The 19158-nt window shown below is 34.1% G+C and overlaps 2 protein-coding genes across 2 annotated transcripts; one reads left to right on the top strand and one right to left on the bottom strand.

Moving 5' to 3' along the window:
- The first annotated feature begins 9934 nt into the window (after positions 1 to 9934).
- Positions 9935 to 11706, top strand: LOC17897705. The gene is made up of 3 exons (XM_006304391.2): positions 9935 to 9968; positions 10167 to 10350; positions 11162 to 11706. The coding sequence occupies exons 2-3, from the start codon at positions 10175 to 10177 to the stop codon at positions 11598 to 11600; spliced, it is 615 nt and encodes a 204-aa protein (XP_006304453.1). The 5' UTR covers positions 9935 to 9968; positions 10167 to 10174; the 3' UTR covers positions 11601 to 11706.
- Positions 11707 to 12342: 636 nt separating this feature from the next.
- LOC17897218 (O-fucosyltransferase 9) lies at positions 12343 to 16182 on the bottom strand. The gene is made up of 9 exons (XM_006304601.2): positions 15565 to 16182; positions 15287 to 15424; positions 15112 to 15200; positions 14762 to 14959; positions 14148 to 14352; positions 13891 to 14058; positions 13601 to 13768; positions 12850 to 13040; positions 12343 to 12752 (listed from the first exon to the last, which is right to left on the bottom strand). Exons 1-9 carry the CDS (start codon positions 15985 to 15987, stop codon positions 12590 to 12592), a joined length of 1743 nt encoding a protein of 580 aa, XP_006304663.1. The 5' UTR covers positions 15988 to 16182; the 3' UTR covers positions 12343 to 12589.
- Between the last annotated feature and the right edge of the window lie 2976 nt (positions 16183 to 19158).

The raw sequence follows: 19158 nt of genomic DNA, 5'->3' as shown, positions 1-19158 counted from the left end.
GTCAATGGCACTTTTGCTATCACAATAGACCTGAAGTACACCAGACTCCATGCCATAATCGGCTGACATTTGTTTCATCCAAAGCAACTGTGTGCAGCAGCTTCCCATAGCAATATATTCAGATTCTGCAGTGGAAAGTGACACATAATTCTGCTTCTTACTTAGCCAAGCAATGAGATTGTTTCCCAAGAAAAAACATCCACCACTAGTGCTCTTCCGATCTACTACACTTCCTGCATAGTCTGCATCACAGTATCCAACCAAACTTTTGTTCGAGCCTTTAGAGTACCAAATACCCAAATCAACTGTGCCTTTGACATATTTGATGATTCGCTTCACAACTTCCAAGTGAGATTGTTTAGGATTCGCTTGATATCTTGCACACATACCTACACTCAGACATAGATCAGGTCGACTGGCTGTAAGATACAGTAGACTTCCAATCATTCCTCTGTACTGCTTCATACTTACATCCTTACCAGATTCATCTCTTGATAATGATATACAGTGTTTTTAGAGTCTTTCACCCTTTCTTTTATGTCCATTTTGAGTCGTTTATCGTATTTTAGTCCGTCTTTCGTGTCTTTCGAGTCGTGTTTTGAGTCTTGAGCAGGGGATAAGCGGTTGGAGCAGAATTGACGCGTTTTGGACCAGTTTCGGGCAAGGAAGTGGAACTTTAGCTGATGCAGAACATGGACCGATCGGTCCATCACCAGACCGATCGATCCGACCGGACGGCACATTCGAGAAACAAAACGATCGATCGGTCCCCACAATGGATCGATCGATCCGTTTACCCGGCTCTGAACAGAGAACATAGATCGATCGGTACTCACCTTGGATCGATCGATCCTATCACCCGGACAAGATCCGGCGCCTAAAGACCGATTGGTCCATCTGTTAGACCGATCGGTCCATTCCAATTTCGGTTTCCTTAACCGGAGTTAACTTCTATTTTCTTCTGTAATGGGTATTAAAACCCAAAAAGACTTGTTTTTCATTCTACGTTTTTTTCACAGCAGTTTTTCTGAGTTTTAGACTTGTAAGCAACATTTGGGATAGATATTGATCCTCTTTGACAATTTAGAGAAGATTTCTAAACCTTTTTCTTATTCTAATCTATTGAATCATGTTTCCTTTAAAATCTATTTGCTATGTTTCGATTGTTATGTCTGAGTAGTCTCTAAATTGGGTTTTAGGGTTTGAAGTAGGAGAATTCAATGATTTGATAGATTTAATTGTCTTAGGGAATTATTAATCATTAGGTTCTTCAATTTACATGTTCTCAATGCTAGAATAGGATTGATCACCCTGTTTTAGAACTTAGGCTTTTATGTGTTTTAGAGATGTTCGATAAAATGCCTGAATGAATGTAAATTGAGCTTTGTATTTCTAACCTGCGAGAGTTGATGTTAAAACGCTTTGCGAACCAAATGAACCTGTTTGATAATGCAAATTTGGCTAGGAAATTACAAATGAGAGTTTAGTAATTGAATAGTTAAAATTTAGTGACTAATGTCTTGAGAGAGAATTAGTCTAAACTTCTGTTCATGTTCAAGAACGGTTCTTTATGTTTGAATTCCTTATTGCTTTTATTTGTTATTCATTGATTCTCTGAAAATACCCTGCAGCCCAATGTCTTTAATTCATAAGTTTAATCTCTTTATTTGCATTTTTATTTACAAAAACTGAAAAACAAACAGCAAGTGTTTCCGCTTTAGCTGATAACGAGTCTCGAAAGTCTTTAGTGTACCATTGCTCCTTGTGATCGATCCCGCATATACTTTACTTCGGTTAAGTTATCGGGTTAAATACTCGAGTAATCAGATAACTTAATAGATGTACTCATGGGAGTTTTAGCTTCTTTGCACTTGTCCATCTGAAATTTCTTCAAGAGTTGCTTTGCATAAGTGCTTTGTGAGATAAATATTCCTTCATCAGACTGTGTTATTTGTAATCCCAAAAAGTACTTTAGCTCGCCTACTAAACTCATTTCAAACTCTTGAGTCATGATCTTCACAAATCCACTAACAAGTGATTCTGATGTACTTCCAAAGATAATATCATCGACGTAGATCTGAACCACCAGAATATGATCAGCTTGTTCAAGCGTGAACAAAGTCTTGTCGACACTTCCACGAGTATAGCCATTGTCAATTAAATAGCTTGTCAATCTGTCATACCATGCTCTAGGTGCTTGCTTTAACCCATAAAGTGCTTTCTTAAGTTTATATACATACTCAGGATGATTCAAGTCTTCAAAACCTTTAGGCTGTTCTACATAAACTTCTTCTTGTAAGTAACCATTGAGAAAGGCACTTTTCACATCCATTTAATACACTTTGAAATTCAATATGCAAGCCATTTCCAGAAATAATCTGATGGATTCCAACCGTGCAACAGGAGCAAAGGTTTCTTCAAAATCAACTCCTTCGATTTGAGTATATCCTTGTGCGACCAACCTAGCTTTATTCCGAACTGCAACACCACTTTCATCGATTTTGTTTTTGAAGATCCATTTAGTTCCGATGATGTTGATATCTTCTGGTCTTTTAATCAACTCCCATACTTGATTTCGTTCAAAATGTTCAAGTTCTTCTTCCATTGCTATGATCCAGAAATCATCTTTAAGAGCCTCAACATGATTCCTTGGTTCAATGAATGACACAAAGCACTCAAATTGTACTGTCTCCCATATTGCAAAGTTACTATGCAGTTTTTTGAAATCGATTTGTACTCCTCTGGTCTTTCTTTCCGTGAGTTTTCCAATGATATCTGAGGCTGAATGATTCTTATGAACTGTCGGAGTACCATGTAAGTCTAAATGAGAGTTTTCTGGTTCTGACTCATTGTCCTTTGTTTCCTCGGTTTCTGACTCATCCTTCTCTGCCTCTGAACCAGGTGTTTCTGTTTCTGAATCACTGTCTGACTTACGGTTTCCTTTGCTTGAACCTGCTAAATCATCAAACACCACATTGACTGATTCAACCACAGCACATGATCTTTTGTTGAATATTCTATACGCCATACTATTTTCAGAATATCCAAGAAACATGCCTTCATCACTTTTGGAATCAAATTTTCCTAGATAATCTTTGTCGTTCATAATGAAACATCTGCAACCAAACACATGAAAATAACTCAAATTTGGTGTCTTGCCCTTCCATAGCTTATATGGTGTCTTGGAGGTTTCTCTTCTGATATATAGACGATTTACTATGTAGCATGCCGTGTTCAAAGCTTCAGCCCAAAATCTCTTTGGTACTTGATTTCCATGTATCATAGCTCGCGCCATCTCTTGTAATGTCCGATTCTTTCTTTCTACAACAATGTTTTGTTGTGGAGTTCTGGGAGCTGAGAATTGATGCACTATACCATGACTTTCACAAAATTCCTTCATTGATTCATTCTGAAATTCTCCTCCATGATCACTTCTTATCTTCTTGATAGATCCTTTTTCATTGATAAGTTGCAGTTCTAGAATCCTGAAGCTGTTCACAGTTTCTGACTTTTCTTGAATGAACCGAACCCAAGTGTATCGTGAGTAGTCATCAACTAACACAAAAACGTACTTCTTTCCTGACAAGCTTTCTACTTGCATTGGCCCCATTAAGTCCATATGATCAGATCTAGAACAACTTTAGACTGCACATCTGGAACCCTTTTGTGCTGAATTTTAACTTGCTTTCCTTGATTGCATGGTCCACATATAATCTTATCTTCACCTTTGAGTTGAGGTACTCCTCGGATGATTTCCTTGTTCACAAGAGTAGTTAAATTCCTGACATTGATGTGCCCTAGCCTTTGATGCCATAAATTCAGGTTGTCTCTTGCACTGAAGCAATTTTCAGCATTTTTCTCCCACATGTAACAGTTGCTTCCTGATCTTATCCCATGCATTTTGGTCTTTCCATCTTCATCCATGGCCTTACAGTCAATTTTTGTGAACAGAACTGACATTCCTTCATCACATAGTTGACTTATACTGATCAAGTTTGCCTTCAGCCCTTATACAAGATACACATTATCAAGTTTTGGCAATTGATCACTACATGTTTTACCTTTGCCCTGTATGATTACTTTCCTTCCATCACCAAAGGTAACATTGCCGCCTCTCAGTTTTTTTATCTCTTCCATATTTTCCTGTGATCCTGTCATATGTCGAGAGCAGCCACTATCAAAATACCAAGGTAAAATTTCTTCTTCTTCTTCTGTAAGCATGGCCATGTTGCATCGAAAACCTAGGTCTGAGGTAGGCACACGTTTAGGCTGATATAGATCAGATTTTTAATCCATATTTGACGTTTGAACCCATTCCAAAAATACTTTCCAAGATTCTTTAGTCTTCGAACCTTTTCCCAGTACTTGTAACAGTATGCCTTATAATGTCCTAACCTTCCACAAAAGAAGCATCCTGTATATTTGGTATTATTAGTGCTCATTACTTCAGGTTTCACCTGATCTACTCCAGCAGATACAAACTTGGTTGCAGATGTGCTCCAGCTATTTGCTCCAGTAAAGCCAAGTCCTTGATGTGTCTTCTCAGTTCTTCCATAGCTCAGAATTTTATCAAGCTGCTTAGTTCCTGCAAACATGTGTATCTTTCTGTACTGTTGGTCTAGTTCAGCCTGTAATTCAGATTTTGCCTTCTTTTCTGCAGTTAATTGAGTTTCTAGATCATCAACTTTAGCAGATAGTAATAACTTCTCTTTTGTCATTAGTACACAATCTTTGGCAATCTTCTTTTCATCTTCCAACTCATTCTGCAGTTTTAACACTAGGGCCTCTAGGCGCATTTTCTCTTTTAGCAAATTCTGATTTTCTTTTCCCATATGAACAAGAGTATCACGCACTTCTTTGTAGTTCTGAACTATATCAACTTCTTCTTCATTCTCTGAGTCAGTCACTTCTTCTCCATCTTCAAATTCTGTGATTCCAATCATAGCAACCAGATTTAGAATTTCTTCTTCATCACTATCTGATTCGTCTTCCATGCTTATCATTGATTTCTCTTTGCGATTCACACAATTGTCTTGAGTATGACCAACTCCTTTGCATAGAACACACTTAGCCTCCCGAAGCTTGATGGTTGGACATTCTCGAGCAAAATGTCCCATTCCCTTACACTCATGACACTACATCTCAGATTTCTTAGATCCTTTGGTTTCTTCAGAATATCTTCTGAAATTTGTTCGTTTCTGTCCTGATCCTTGACCTTGTTCATACTTCTTTAGAGCACGATCAAACCTTCTAACAAGAAGTCCAACTGGATCGTCATCCTCTGTCTGAGTCAGGTCTTCTTTAGCAGCTAGAGCAATTCCTTTTGTTTTCTTTACCCCTCCTAGTTCCAATTCATGTGCTTGCAGCATCCCAACAACTTCTGCAAAACTAAGATCCTCTGTCTTATGTGAAACTGTTAGAGCAGTTTTGTATGCCATGAATCTAGCAGGTAGACATCTTAGGAATTTCTTCACCAGTTTCTGATCTTTGTATTTCTTTCCAAGTGTTACTGCTTCTTGTGCTAGAGTGCTCAATTTTGAAGTAAAGTCTGAGATTGACTCATATTCTTCCATCTTGAGATTTTCAAAACGTGAAGCTAACATGTCTTTTCTTGAGTTTTGAACTTTAGAGGTTCCCTCATAGTGTGCTTGTAAGAGATCCCAGGCCTCCTTCGCTGTCTCACATCCTTGTATTAATTCAAACTGCTTTCTTCCAACACTACAATGTATTGCCGTGAGAGCTCTTGAATTATACTTGGATTTTTTTTTGTTCTTCATCAGTCCAATCACTTTCTGGTTTTGGTATCTTATCTCCTTCGTCATTGGTGATAGTCGGTTCGACCCACTTTTCCAGAACAGCCTTCCATGCTAAACGGTCGATACCTCCAATGATCGATTTGATTCTGGATTTCCAAAAACCATAGTTGCCATCATCCAAGATAACCTTGTTACTATTGACTAGATCTCCGTAACTCTCCATTGTGTCCTCAAGATCTCACCTGTAGTATATCGAACAAGTGTTGCTCTGATACCAATTGAAAAAGCAAGAGTCTTACGAATTGAACTAGATCAAAATAGTAAAAACTGGGTTTCTCAAAACGCTATCTTTGATATATAGAAATTCTGTTTACAATGGGTTTTTCCCTAAACAAATTCCTAATCTCTCAAAGACCTTCTTTCTAAGATCATACACTTGATCTTAGAATCACTCAAAGAAACCTTATGCACTCGATAAGCTCTCAACTCTCTTTTCTCTCAAGTTAAAGCTTATTGCAAGATCTCTTTCTCTTAATTGTGCCAAGCTTTCTTCAAGCCTTGGCTCCCTATTTATAGAACTAGGACATCTCCATACAACAGGAAATTCCTATTCCACTTCTAAATAGGCTTTAAGATATTTTCCTTTTTCTTTATGGATTAGGAAATTATCCAACTCTTCTAATTTACTTTTATTCTTATAAAAGTAAAGTCTTCACGCTTCTAGATGCTTCTAGACACTTCTTCTTTGTCTTATGCCCAAGCCAAACCGCCTTTCTTCACTTTCCTTCTTTGTTGTTTCTTCTTTCGTTAAGTCTTCTGAACTAGTCGCTGCACTAGTACACTCTGTTGTTCAGACTGCATCTTCACTAATAACTCAATTGGTAAAGATCTCTGGCAAAAGTTTAAAGGTCGCCGGTTCGAGTAGTGTTTGGGACGAGACCATATAACATGTTCTGGTCTCAGACCTGAAGGGATGTATGAGCTTTGGCCCATAACCTCTTTGATTATTCAAAAAAAAAAATTATATATACAAACCTATACTTTCATATTCTATACTCTTTTTCTTTTGATGAAACCTACTTCGATAAGTTGTAAAAAGTTATTGCAAAGACATACAATACATAACTATTGTAAATTTGGAACAATGTTATTACATACATAGACATATGTGTCATACACTAGGAAAAAGTTAATAATACCTTCCCATATAATTAAAACAGATTACGCTACTCCATTCCGAGTTAGAAACACTCGTATTGACGATGAAGAGGTTGGGGGAAATAGCGAAAATCAACCCAGACTATTTGCTGGCAAAATACCCAAACTTTGATACCCGACAAATAGCAACCTAAACTCAAAAAAAAAAAAATTCAAATTCTCAACCTAAACTATATGAAATCAGCCAAAATCAACATATACCGAAACGGTGTTACTTAACCATTTAACAACGATGAGTCAGCCGACACTGCGACAATGACAAAACATCAGAGTTAAGTAATATGAGGTCGTTTTGTGAGTTTTGGGTTCCTGAATCAAAGAACTACTAAAGCAAACACTCATCGAATCTTTAATTCGAGACCCTAAACTCACGAAACGACGTCGTTTTACTCAACTTTGATGTCCTGTCATTGCCACGATGTCGGCTGACTCATAGCCGTTAAGTGGTTAACTAACACCGTTTCGGTAAAATGTTAATTTTGGCTGGTTTTATATAATTTAGGTAGGAATTTAAATTTTGTGCGAGTTTAGGTTACTATTTATCGGGTATCGCAGTTTGGATTGTTTAGAACTTCTTGCGATAATTTCGGACAATGAAGATTGGCACATTTGCATCCTTGAGAAACTCACTTATCTTCGAGATCGTTTTATTGATTTTAATATTAGACATATTTCTCGAGATTTTAATATATGTACCGACAAATTTGTGAAATGTGCAAGGGCACAATTTTTTTTTGCTGTAAGTATGTTTGTATCCATTTTATTTTCTCACAGAAAAAAGTCACTTACGATAGATTAGTATATAAGTTTGTAGTAAACAAAAGGAAAGAAAAAAGAAAGATAAAAAGAAGAATTTGTAATATCCAATTTCGATGTAGTGATGGAAGAAGAATCATTCATTTTTGGTTGGACAATTTGGTTTGTGTCACATAGCTGGAAAATATGGCTCTATAATTAATGTTTGGTATTTGCTGTGATGATACGATCTTAGACGCATTTTGGAGGTCAGAAAATATGTGAGTTAGTTACTCATATAGTCATATGTATCATACATAATGTATGTTATATATACGTCAATTGATACACATCAAGAAATGTCTCATAGTCATACCATCGAAAGAGAGGTGTTGTTAATTGCATATCTATAACACCCCGGTTGTCAACTCTCCCAATAGTTCATGTTCATTTTCAGTCCATGAACCCACTTTTTTAACGGGTGTTACATCTTCTCACTAAATCCGTGAGCCCACCCATATCCGTCGACCGGTTTGCTACGTCCGGAAAACTTAAAGATTTGTTTACCAAATAAAGATTAAGAACCACAATTAGATTTTTATATAATTAACTTTGTGATTTTTTTAACATAGCATATATACATCTATGAGTGGAACTTGCTTCACATCAAAATTTTATATTTTAACAAAATCAACCCGAAAAGAATCATTAAGTAAAAATATGTATTATAATTAAATACGATAACTTTTAAGTTTAACTATAGAGGATATATCATCCAAACTAATTTTTTATTAATCTTATATTGAGTGCATACAAATATAAATGTTATTTAATATTAAGAAAAGTATATATATATATATATATTAATTTTAAATAAAAATATAACTTAATTCAATCTATACAACTTTTTAAATAATCTTTTTATTTTTCTAAAGCAGATTTATATTTTCTTATAGTTTTATATTATTTTAAAATTGCTAAATTATATCATATATATAGCATATATGGTATAGATAATAAAACAAACAATGCCACCCATAACACAATTCACAACAATTATATAAATTAATTCAATAATAAACTTTATTAAAATTTAAATAACACATATCATCCGGTGTAATGGCCAATGCAATGCATGGTGTTATTGATTGACAGAAGAATCATGGTTTTACCATTTGACTAAAGAATCACACTAAAAAAAAAAAAACTAGACGTTGGACCAATGAGTCATATTTTATACTATCTTGTTTCTCGTCATATTGATTAGGTCTATTCAAAATATGTTTTCTACTCTTCATTATCATATGTGATTTTAACACTATCTAATCTTTGTATCTTTTGCACAGTTATGGTCGTTTCAAGACTTTGAATCATAACATACATTTTATCTTGATATCATATACATATATAATACATATATAATACATATATATATATATATATATATTTGATTATTCTTTATTTTTTATATATAAATAGAATCAAACAAAGATGAGAGAGGGAAAAATAATGAAAACATTAAAGAGAATTTTTGAGGTTTTAATTTTAAGTAATAACTACTAGCTAGTGGGAAACTCAATCCAGATACATATAAAGTTTTAAATGGTATTAAAACATTTTTACAATGTTTTTAAAAGGTTTAGAAGGTTCTTTAAAATGTTTTAAAAAGAGTTTTATTTTTTAGATGTATTTATATGGTATTTATAATATATATATATATATATATATATATAAATTATACATACATTTATAAGTTTACTCACTTATTTGGATACATTTCAACATTTTTGTTTTTTGATAAAATTTGAAAGAAGGGGTATTTTGAAATTCTCCCAAAATTTAATAGGATATAATTCAATCTAATTTTTTTCTTATTTAATTTGATTGATTATTCATTTTTTGGGGTTAATTATTAGTATCAAAAAGTAATTAAGCTGTTGAGATTTGTCTTAGATGATTTTACTCTAAATGTATTTTTTTTTTTGGTTTCATTAAATTCATATTCATATTTAACATATTTATATAATTCAAAATAAAAAATACAGTATGATTTTTCAATTAATAGTATTAAGTATGATAATTTACACCTTTTTTTTCTTACGAAAAGAACACATGTGTCGTCCCCATACAAACCATACATAACCCAACATTTATAAAATCTAAGATATAATTTTTACCACACTTACAAATTCTTATAAGTTCAAGATTTGCTTTCTTCGATCTTTAACCTTGAAATCTATAGTCACATTGCTGCCTCCGGTAACTCAATCTAGCCATTATCTTTAGTGTTACTTTTTGATCAGAGACTCTAGTTTTGTTTAGATTGATCTTAACGTATGTATGTGAATTTGAGAGATACATAGTATTTTTACATATTTAGATTCATGTTTTTCTAAAATATTATCAATGTGTGCTTGTAAAATCATAATCTTACATGAGTGTGTTTCATCACAACAGGTGATACTATGAGATGCCCTTGGTCTAAGAATCCGGCTCCTTTCATATGGTGTGCACTCTTCATAAGTATAGAATTGCTTATCGTTGTTGTCTCGATTTGTCTAATACTATTCACATGCTTCAATATCGTTGACCCGAGGATCCCCAACATAAGCGTCGTGGATGGTCACCTCGATTCCTTTAGGTAAGTACAGTTTCCACTATTCTTCTCTCTAGTAAGTAAAAGATGAGAAATATCGATTCGGAGAGAGATAGGTTATGTTTTTAAACCCGACCCGGATGATGAACCGGACTATTTTCTGGATCACCGGGTATTCGGGTTGACCGGGTTTGACCACGGATCAATTAATTAAAATTTATTTATATATTATATTATCTTTAGGAAATATCATAGCATATATAACAAAATATAAAGTGTACTAACAATAATAATAAAGTGACTAAAAGTTTCAAATCCTTAAAAAATAATAAAAAGAACAAAAACACACTAATAAAACATCACAAATAAAAACATGAACAATTAGCAGTATATATTTAATATCAAATAACCATGAATTTTCAAAATAAAAAATAGAAAAAATTATGCTCAACTACGAAAGATGATGTGTTGTGTCATGTGTCTTTGATTGAGAAGGTTTAAAAGAGTTTTAAGATAATTAAAATCATAGATTTTATTTTTAATTATTTTTCAAAATCATAATTTAATTTTTTTGACCCGAGACCCGGTTAACTGGTTGAACCAACCGGGTCGCGGGTTAATAGCGGTTTTTTTTTGGGTTTTTGCGATTTTGAGATTGCTAGATTTTAGCACTAAACCCAAACCGAAGAAATAGCCGGGACGCAGGTTAATCGGTTGGACCGGCGGGTCCGGTCTGGACGTGAAAACACTACTTTTAGGACTGCATATAATACGATGCGATAGTTCATGAGGGAAAATATGACGTTTACCCATCTTTTAAATATATTTGTTTATTTTATTTTATTTTATTGCCTAGGTATGACATAGAAGGAGTAATGCATACAAACATATCAATATCAATCGAAGTTCATAGCACTGATGCAAACACTAAGAAAGTGCATGCTGAAGCATACTATGGAATAAGCTATGAAGGCCAACCAATCATAGATTTAGGAATTGGTGAGTTTGAAGCTGAAAAAGAGAAACCAATGGTTCTTTCATTCTTGTCTCCGGTTATGGTAAATCTAAATCCACCACAAAGGCAAGTAATGGAGTTTCAGCTTAAAAGAAATTTGATCAAGTTCGAGATCAGAGGTGCATCAAAGACTTGGTGGCAATTTGGATTACTACGAGTAGTGAAGATGAAGTCTTCACTTGGCTGTGAGCTTAAGTTTACACCGTCTAATGGTAGCTATGTCCCGTCTCCTTGTACTTCTACTCGTAGGCCAGTACGTTTTGCAATCAGCAAACTTTAAAAGTGATATAAAATTATATAATGAGTTCTATTTGTATTTTGTAATACAAAATAATTAACTACTTTTCATTTTTATAAAATAGAATCAAAGAAAGATGGGAAGGAGAATATAATGATAAAAAGTAATTTATATAATAGACATATTTAAAATTATTATGAGTGGTTTAGGTTTGTGTAAGAATTTATCCGGGAAAATGGCGAAAATCAAGCCAAACTATTTTCTTTCAGTTTTTTATACCTAAATTACGGTACGTGGCAAATACCAAGTTAACTTCACTAAAAAATTCAAATTGTCAATATAAACTATATGAAATTAGCCAAAATCTACATGTGCCGAGACGGTGGTTATGAACCGCTTAACGGCGATGAGTCAGCTGACACTGTGATATTGACGGTGCATCGAAGTTGAGTAAAATGACGTCATTCAGTGAGATAACATGCACCTCGCCAATGGGAAGAAGTGCATGTTATCTCACGAAAAGACGTCGTTTTACTCAACTTCGATGCCCCCCGTCATTGCCACAATATTGGCTGATTCATCGCCATTAAGCAGTTCACTAACACAATTTCAACACTAGTCGATTTTAGCTAATTTCATATATTTTATGCTTAGATTTTAAATTTTTAGTCTTTTTTATTTTTTTTTCTCAAATTATTTTCTGGTTGGATTTGTCTAATTGTTCTAATACAATATGTAAAATTTATAGTTGATATTTGCATCTCATATGAACTAACAAAGTTTGAAATGAAAGTCCACAAGTCCCATTACATAGATGATCAAAATGTCCATATTAAAAGAACAAGGAAGAGAGAAATGGTAACTAACGTTGAAAGAATGTTATGTACACACAAAAATTCATATCTTAGATTCCCCGAAATTGGTAGGGATACAAGAACCATGATACAACATTTATATAATAAGTTACATGTATGGTTGGTTGGAGTCAAAAACAACTTTGCATTGCCGATGTTGAACAGCAAGAATCCAGTTTAAGCTGGATCGGTTTCAGTTTCAGGTTCAGGATCAGGTTCTTTACACATGCAATCAGGCATCGGAAACGTGTAGAGTGATGCAGCAGGTTTCCTTAGTTCGATACCTTTCGCGTCATTGTGTCTAAGCATATCTTGCATTTGTTTCTTGAAGTAGTCCCATCTACAAGTTCAAAAAAAAACCATCCCAACCAAAGAAAATGCTTAATAGAGTCGATAAAACGAGTTTGAGGAATGTGAGGAATAAGCGAATCAAGTACCTGATGCTCGGTTTATCTAAGAGCTGGACTAGTTTCCGCTTATCAGGTTTGATTGTCTCGGCGTGGCCTTTGTAAAGGTAACGACGATGACCTATCAAGAAATGAGGGAAGTTTCCACCTTGTGTGGATACAAACACTTCACTGTGGAGGCATACTGTGTAGTCAAGTGCAGCTAATCTTGATGAGTGTCCCTAAAGTTTTCACAAAACCAGCAATTTCTTTATTTCATAAAGTTACCTTTACAGTGAAATGGAATATTAGTTAAAACAGTCAAAATCTTTCTATTTCCAAGGGCTTATCATGGGAGAGCCCACAGGTTTTATGAGCATTAACTGTAAGATCCAATTTTTTTTTTACTTTATGTTGTCAATGATAGCAATTGATATGAACCTAACGATCCTAACCTAATAATAGAATCATTCTGATTCCCACCAATCAATGGACAAAGTCACAAAGATATCTCTTTCCTATAAACACTGTTTCTAAAAAAGACAGAACATTATAAGCTATCATATAACCATTTAAGATTCTCACCTAACTCTTGACATCAATGTTCCCCCATCATTATTTGTTTAAAATGTGAGACATTTTTTTAATCAATTAAAATGAACCAACCAAATTTAATCCAATTTCTCACGAGAACAGTTTATAGAGTGAGGAGAATGAAACTATTCATGAAACAACCAAACTCTATCCTATTTCTCATAGCATCTTAAGTCCTAATGAGCAGAGAAATTGGTGTTTGGTTTACCTTGAATGGAGCTAGCTCTTCTGTAGTGGCAAGGGTATCTTTGGTTTGGAGAAGAGGAAACATCTGCCTAAGAGGAGCCATATATTTGTCAGCTTTGTAAATGTTTCCCGCAGCAACATAAACCAAGGTGTTATTGTTAAAACCCATGCCCCTAAGCATCATTCCGACCTACAGAGTGATATTACCTAAATGTGGTCAGTTCCATAAGTGTTTATCCCGAGAGTCAAATTCTGATTTAAATTTACTGGATGACTCAGTCATTGGGAGGCGGGAGGGTTTTTCAGTGATACCTCTAGTGGGGTTAAAGGGCATTTTCCATCTATGCGGTTTGCACCAGGCCTTATTACTCTGCCTCTCCTCCTAAACTTTCCTTTCCACCCTCTTTCCCGGGCCAAGTCCATTTCTAGCTTCTCTGCTTCCCCAAAGTCATATTCGCAACACGAGAAGGCTACCATGTCCTTTAGAGGAGAAGAAAATCGATATTATGGAGGGACGGAAGTAGGAAATAGGAATTGCAGAAATGGAGAATTGGCTGGAATTTATATACCATTTCAAAACGGAGATGAACAGAAACATATTTTCCTCCGCTCTGAACACTCTTTGTAACCATCCTATCGACCATTTTCTCCGCAAGCAGCCGAATGGGCTCTGCAAATCTCAATGCTTCAAAATTTGCTAAGCATCTGAGCCCCTGAATGTTTGCAGGAACTGCATGAGCTAACCTATTGGAGAATGGTGCAACACGGACAGCCCTAATGAAAAAAAGAAAACAGGAAGCAAAATTGAGTAAGAAAACTTTGCAGAGTGTGTTTAGGTCCCAGTTTTTTTTCAATTCAAGAAGCAACCTCATAGTAGGCATAGAAACCAAAATCACAGCACAGAGCTCGGCTAAGAACAGTCTATAGTATCATATACTAATCCTCAGACACACATAGAGGTTCGACGCAGTACTCACCTTAACAAACAAGCTAATTAAGATCGGATGCTAGTTCTCTACCTTACTACCAATCCATTTCATCTTTCCATGTACGCTATCTCATATTCAATTCAACAAGATATTATTAAGTAGACAGAAATGCTAGAACAATCACACTGAGAAACCATTTCTATTAAGACTGAAACAACTAAATCGAAAAAAGAAAATGTCAGTGAATGGCATACCCTAAACGCAAAAGTTGTGGTAGCACCTTCTGAAGATAGTATGCTGGACTTGACCAAGCTTTTAATCTCAAATTAACAATGCTGCTTATATTGTAGTTATACCGCTCAAGTACTTCTTTAGGCAGCTCTTTCACAACTTTCACATTCTTACTTAGAGCATATATGAAGAAGTCTTCATCAAATATATCACCAAATTTGCTGTCACCAACACAAAAACGGATGAATATGTAAGCAAATCATGCTGCCAACGAAAGAAAGTTGGCACGGAAGTTTCTGTTATAGAATCTATTCTATGACAATATGTGATGAAACATTCAAAGACTGCATAACCAGAATCCAAAAATAGTAACCTGGAATCACGCCAAACACTATTTAAGTGAAAAATCGGTATGACAAGGGTCGCATTAAGCAATCCAGCCACAGCAACTGCATCACATATCTGAAATCACAACTCTCTAAATCAACAAAACAACTACACAATCATACACTAATGTCAATTCAAAAGCCACAGAGAGTAAAACATACTGACAAGCGTTGTTGATTCAATCCACCATTAGCTTCAATTATAAAGTAACCATTAGAATCTGATCCAGCAGCAGAAACATTAGTGCTAATACACGGCTTCCATAAACTCTTAACTCTCGGCTTCCAAGCTGCCATCAACTACAAAAAAAAACCAAAAACCAAACTCAGTTCAACTTCAAATCCTCACAAATCAATTCAATTCAACTCAAATCCTCACAAATCAATTCAATTCAACTCAAAATCCTCACAAATCAATTCAATTCAATTCACAACATTACCGCATTATGACTACTTCCATTAACATCACTCTCCATAACATTCCAAAGCCGTTTAAAAACCTTAGGACTCCTATACACAGAACCAGGAGCACCACCACCACCACCACCACCACCACCACGTCTATAAACAATCTCAACACCATGACCTAGATCGAGCACAGTAAACCCAAAAGACCCCATAAATAGCAACATCCCAGCTATATAAAGCAGAGGCGCTAACAACAACACACCTTTCCTCCTAAACACTAGAGAGAATAGCGAAAACACAAGCTTCTCTCCTAATCCTTGCTTGTAAACTAGAGTTTTCACTCTACTATGACGAATCCGTGGCGACGATGGTGGTGATGGTGAAGAGAGATTGATGATTCGTCCGTTGTTGTTGTTGTTGCTGACGCCGTTACCTAGACGGCTAAGGCCGTGCATGATTTGAAAATCGATTTGGTTTTTTTTAGCTAAACCCTAGATTTGGAAAGAGATGATTGTAGTAGTAGTAGTGGGAGTAGTAGCATTGTGTGGTAAGGTTTGATGTTAGAGATGGAAACTAAAACGAATTTAATTTTTAGAAAGAAGGAAAGAAAAATTTTCCCGAGAAAATCAGAGAGAAAAGGAGAGAAAGAGAAAGAGTGTTTTTATATTTTTTGAGTCTTTTTGAGAAATTAAACGTAAGCACGTGAAGAAAGCAGTAATGGTGAGAGTGGCGCGTGAGATTTAGGATTATTATTATTATTATTATTATTTAATTTGGTGATAAATGAAGGTGGCCACTAACGACTTTATCCTTGCGCCAAAAAAAAAAAAAGTGATACGGTTTTATTGGTAGTTGATGGATTTATTTATTATTTTACAAATATATAGATAGTCTTATTTGTAATTTAATGGAGAATTTGAGGTGAAAAATATATATATTTAATTTTTTTTGATATGTGAAAAGAAATTTAGATGAATTTTTTTTCTTGTTATGTGATAAGATCAAATTAAAAATTTTAAATACATAAAAACAATAAATGAAATAAAATTGTATTTTAGATAATACTTATCAATCATGAAGTAAAGAAGGTGTTATAACACAGCGGTTACAAGTCAAATAAAAAAAAGTTCGATGGAAAATGGAAGTCTTTTGTCTCAGTAAGTTAGTGATTAAGCGTTTGATTTTTAAATGGTAAATTTATTAATATTTTACTCGGATTCAACTAATTTTTGTTGTATTTGAAAAATGTTAATATAGTTAATTTTAAAATTGAACACATATATAATGTACAACTTCTAAACAATTAATCACTGAGGCAAGTGATTTCCATCCATTTACTATATGTATTTTTTTTTGTAAGAATTTACTATATGTATTTGAGCTATACATTTAAAAACTCCTAAAGTTAATAATATCTTACTAAAATTACAAATATCTATATTAACATTTTGAAGTACTTTTTGTGTTCTACCTTTTTATTTTGTAATATTTTCATGATTAAACTCTTACCATTTGATTAAATAGAAAAAGTTTAAGATAAATTTTGTAATTCAATCATAATAAAATTCCAAAATTAGAAATCAATAGTTATTACGTTTAACAAAATTTCTTAAAATCTCTCTCTAATAAATCAAATATCTTTCCAACATTTTTATATGATCTTATTTGTTTTTAAATTTATATTATTACACAAAGAGAAAATTGTGGATAATGACATGAACAGTGGCAAAAATTCTTTAGAATGCCATTTTTCACAACTTCTTTCAAAACATGCCATAGAGGCAATGTAAAAAGACTATCTTATCCCTCTACTCAATGAAAATCTCAAAACACAATTATTTTCTTTTCTTTCATTATCTCTCTTCTTCTTCATCTTCATCTTTTTTTTTTCTTATTCCAACAACAAACAATATCGACGGACCAAATCCGACGAACGAACTCCGACGGACCATATCCGACGGGACGAACTCTGACGGACCAGATCCGGCGGACCATAGCCAATTCCGGTGAACTATAATCAGTTCCGTAGACCAGTTTCGGCAGACCAGATTCGACGGACCAGTTCCGACAGACCATAACTCCAGTAGACGAGTTCCGGCAGACCACAGTCAGTTCTGGTGAATTATAACCAGTTCTGACAGACCAGATTCGACGGACCAGTTTCGACCAACTAGAAAGACGAGTTCCGATAGACGAGATTTGGCGGACCATAGTCAGTTCCGACGAACTTTAACCAGTTCCGGTAGAGCAGATTCGGCGGACCAGATAGACCAGTTCCGACATACGAGATCCGATGGACCAGATCTGATGGACCCGAATCGGTAGACCAAACTTGTCTATCCTACAAATCTCTTGAAACCACAAATAATTGAGTAGAAGATGAAACAAGTGATGCATATATGTAAGATATCCATCAAAGATCTATCTAGATGTACACTTTGGATCACACATGTGTGTAGATGGACTAAAACCGGTGGACTAGATCTGGTGGACCAGATTCGATGTCTGTAATATGTCCATTTTTGTTTCCTAATTTGTTGTCCATCATACATATATAGCTTTGAAAGATGTTTCTGGCACGTTTTGAAAGATGTTTGTGTCCAAAACTCACTCAACAATGTTGAGGGCAAAATCGTCCAAGCTTCCCCCTTTGTGTCACGTTTTGAAAGATGTTTTTCATAATGGCATAATAACAATTTTGAGTTTCAAAAATGGCATAGCCCACAAAATTCTCTTACATAAACATATATATACTAAAAATATTTTTTTTTTTGCATATGTTGCAATTTGAATTTTTAGAAACAGTTGTATATTACTCAAACGATACAAAAAATGAATGTACTAAACTATTATTGATAATTGTGTAGCACGGATCATGTGATAGAACATGTTATAATTTATATAATTATGATTATAAATATTTTTACGGGTTGTCTACTATAGTATAACTCACAAAATATTTTAATATAAAATTATACTATGTAAACGAATATTATGTCAATATCATTTCATTATTTTAAATATTATACTTATTAAATTAATTTGATCAAATTACGATTATATAAAAAATAAATTATCATCTACCGGTTAAATCATAGAATTAACAATCAAAATATAGTAGTACACTCTTATATTCTTATATACCAAACAAAATTAATAAAAAATACATTTTATAATGTCGTCCCGCGGTGTACCGCAGGTTAAAATCTAGTATACTTTATAATTTTGAAATTTTCTTCTAAGAAAAAATACAAATAAATATGACATGCTTAAGGTGTAAAACTTAGCGTAAAAAATACAGTAAATTCCTAAAATGTTTGGATGGATATTACTTAATTTAACAAGAAATTTTATTCAACTTGTGTATGGTCTAAAAACTAATTATGCCATGAACATCTAAAGTTCATTAGTGTCAAATATAATAGTAAATATCTTAAATGTATTGATGGGTATTACTTAATTTATGAAGATATTTTGTTTGACTATTGTATGATTGAAAATTATAAGGAAAGGTGATTATTACAGTGCAACATAATTAAATGTCTTACTATAAATAAAGTCTAAACCTTAATTAACTAGGTACAACTATGTATATATGTGTGTTTAAACACTTTCATCTAATGATT

This window comes from Capsella rubella, unplaced genomic scaffold, assembly GCF_000375325.1.
Source record: "Capsella rubella cultivar Monte Gargano unplaced genomic scaffold, Caprub1_0 scaffold_1, whole genome shotgun sequence".
NCBI classification, from domain to species: Eukaryota; Viridiplantae; Streptophyta; class Magnoliopsida; order Brassicales; family Brassicaceae; genus Capsella; species Capsella rubella.
Note: the sequence above shows the minus strand (reverse complement) of the source record. Positions and strands in the feature narration are given on the sequence as shown.

Bases quoted from the DNA above. Each gene is read 5' to 3' on its own strand.
- LOC17897218 (XM_006304601.2), bottom strand. From the start codon at position 15,987: ATGCACGGCCTTAGCCGTCTAGGTAACGGCGTCAGCAACAACAACAAC. The intron at 15,425-15,564 runs GTAATGTTGTGA...TTTTTTTTGTAG, and splicing joins ATGGAAGTAGTCATAATGCG to TTGATGGCAGCTTGGAAGCC. The intron at 13,041-13,600 runs GTAAACCAAACA...TGAAAACTTTAG, and splicing joins AAGAGCTAGCTCCATTCAAG to GGACACTCATCAAGATTAGC.
- LOC17897705 (XM_006304391.2), top strand. From the start codon at position 10,175: ATGAGATGCCCTTGGTCTAAGAATCCGGCTCCTTTCATATGGTGTGCA. The intron at 10,351-11,161 runs GTAAGTACAGTT...TTTATTGCCTAG, and splicing joins GGTCACCTCGATTCCTTTAG to GTATGACATAGAAGGAGTAA.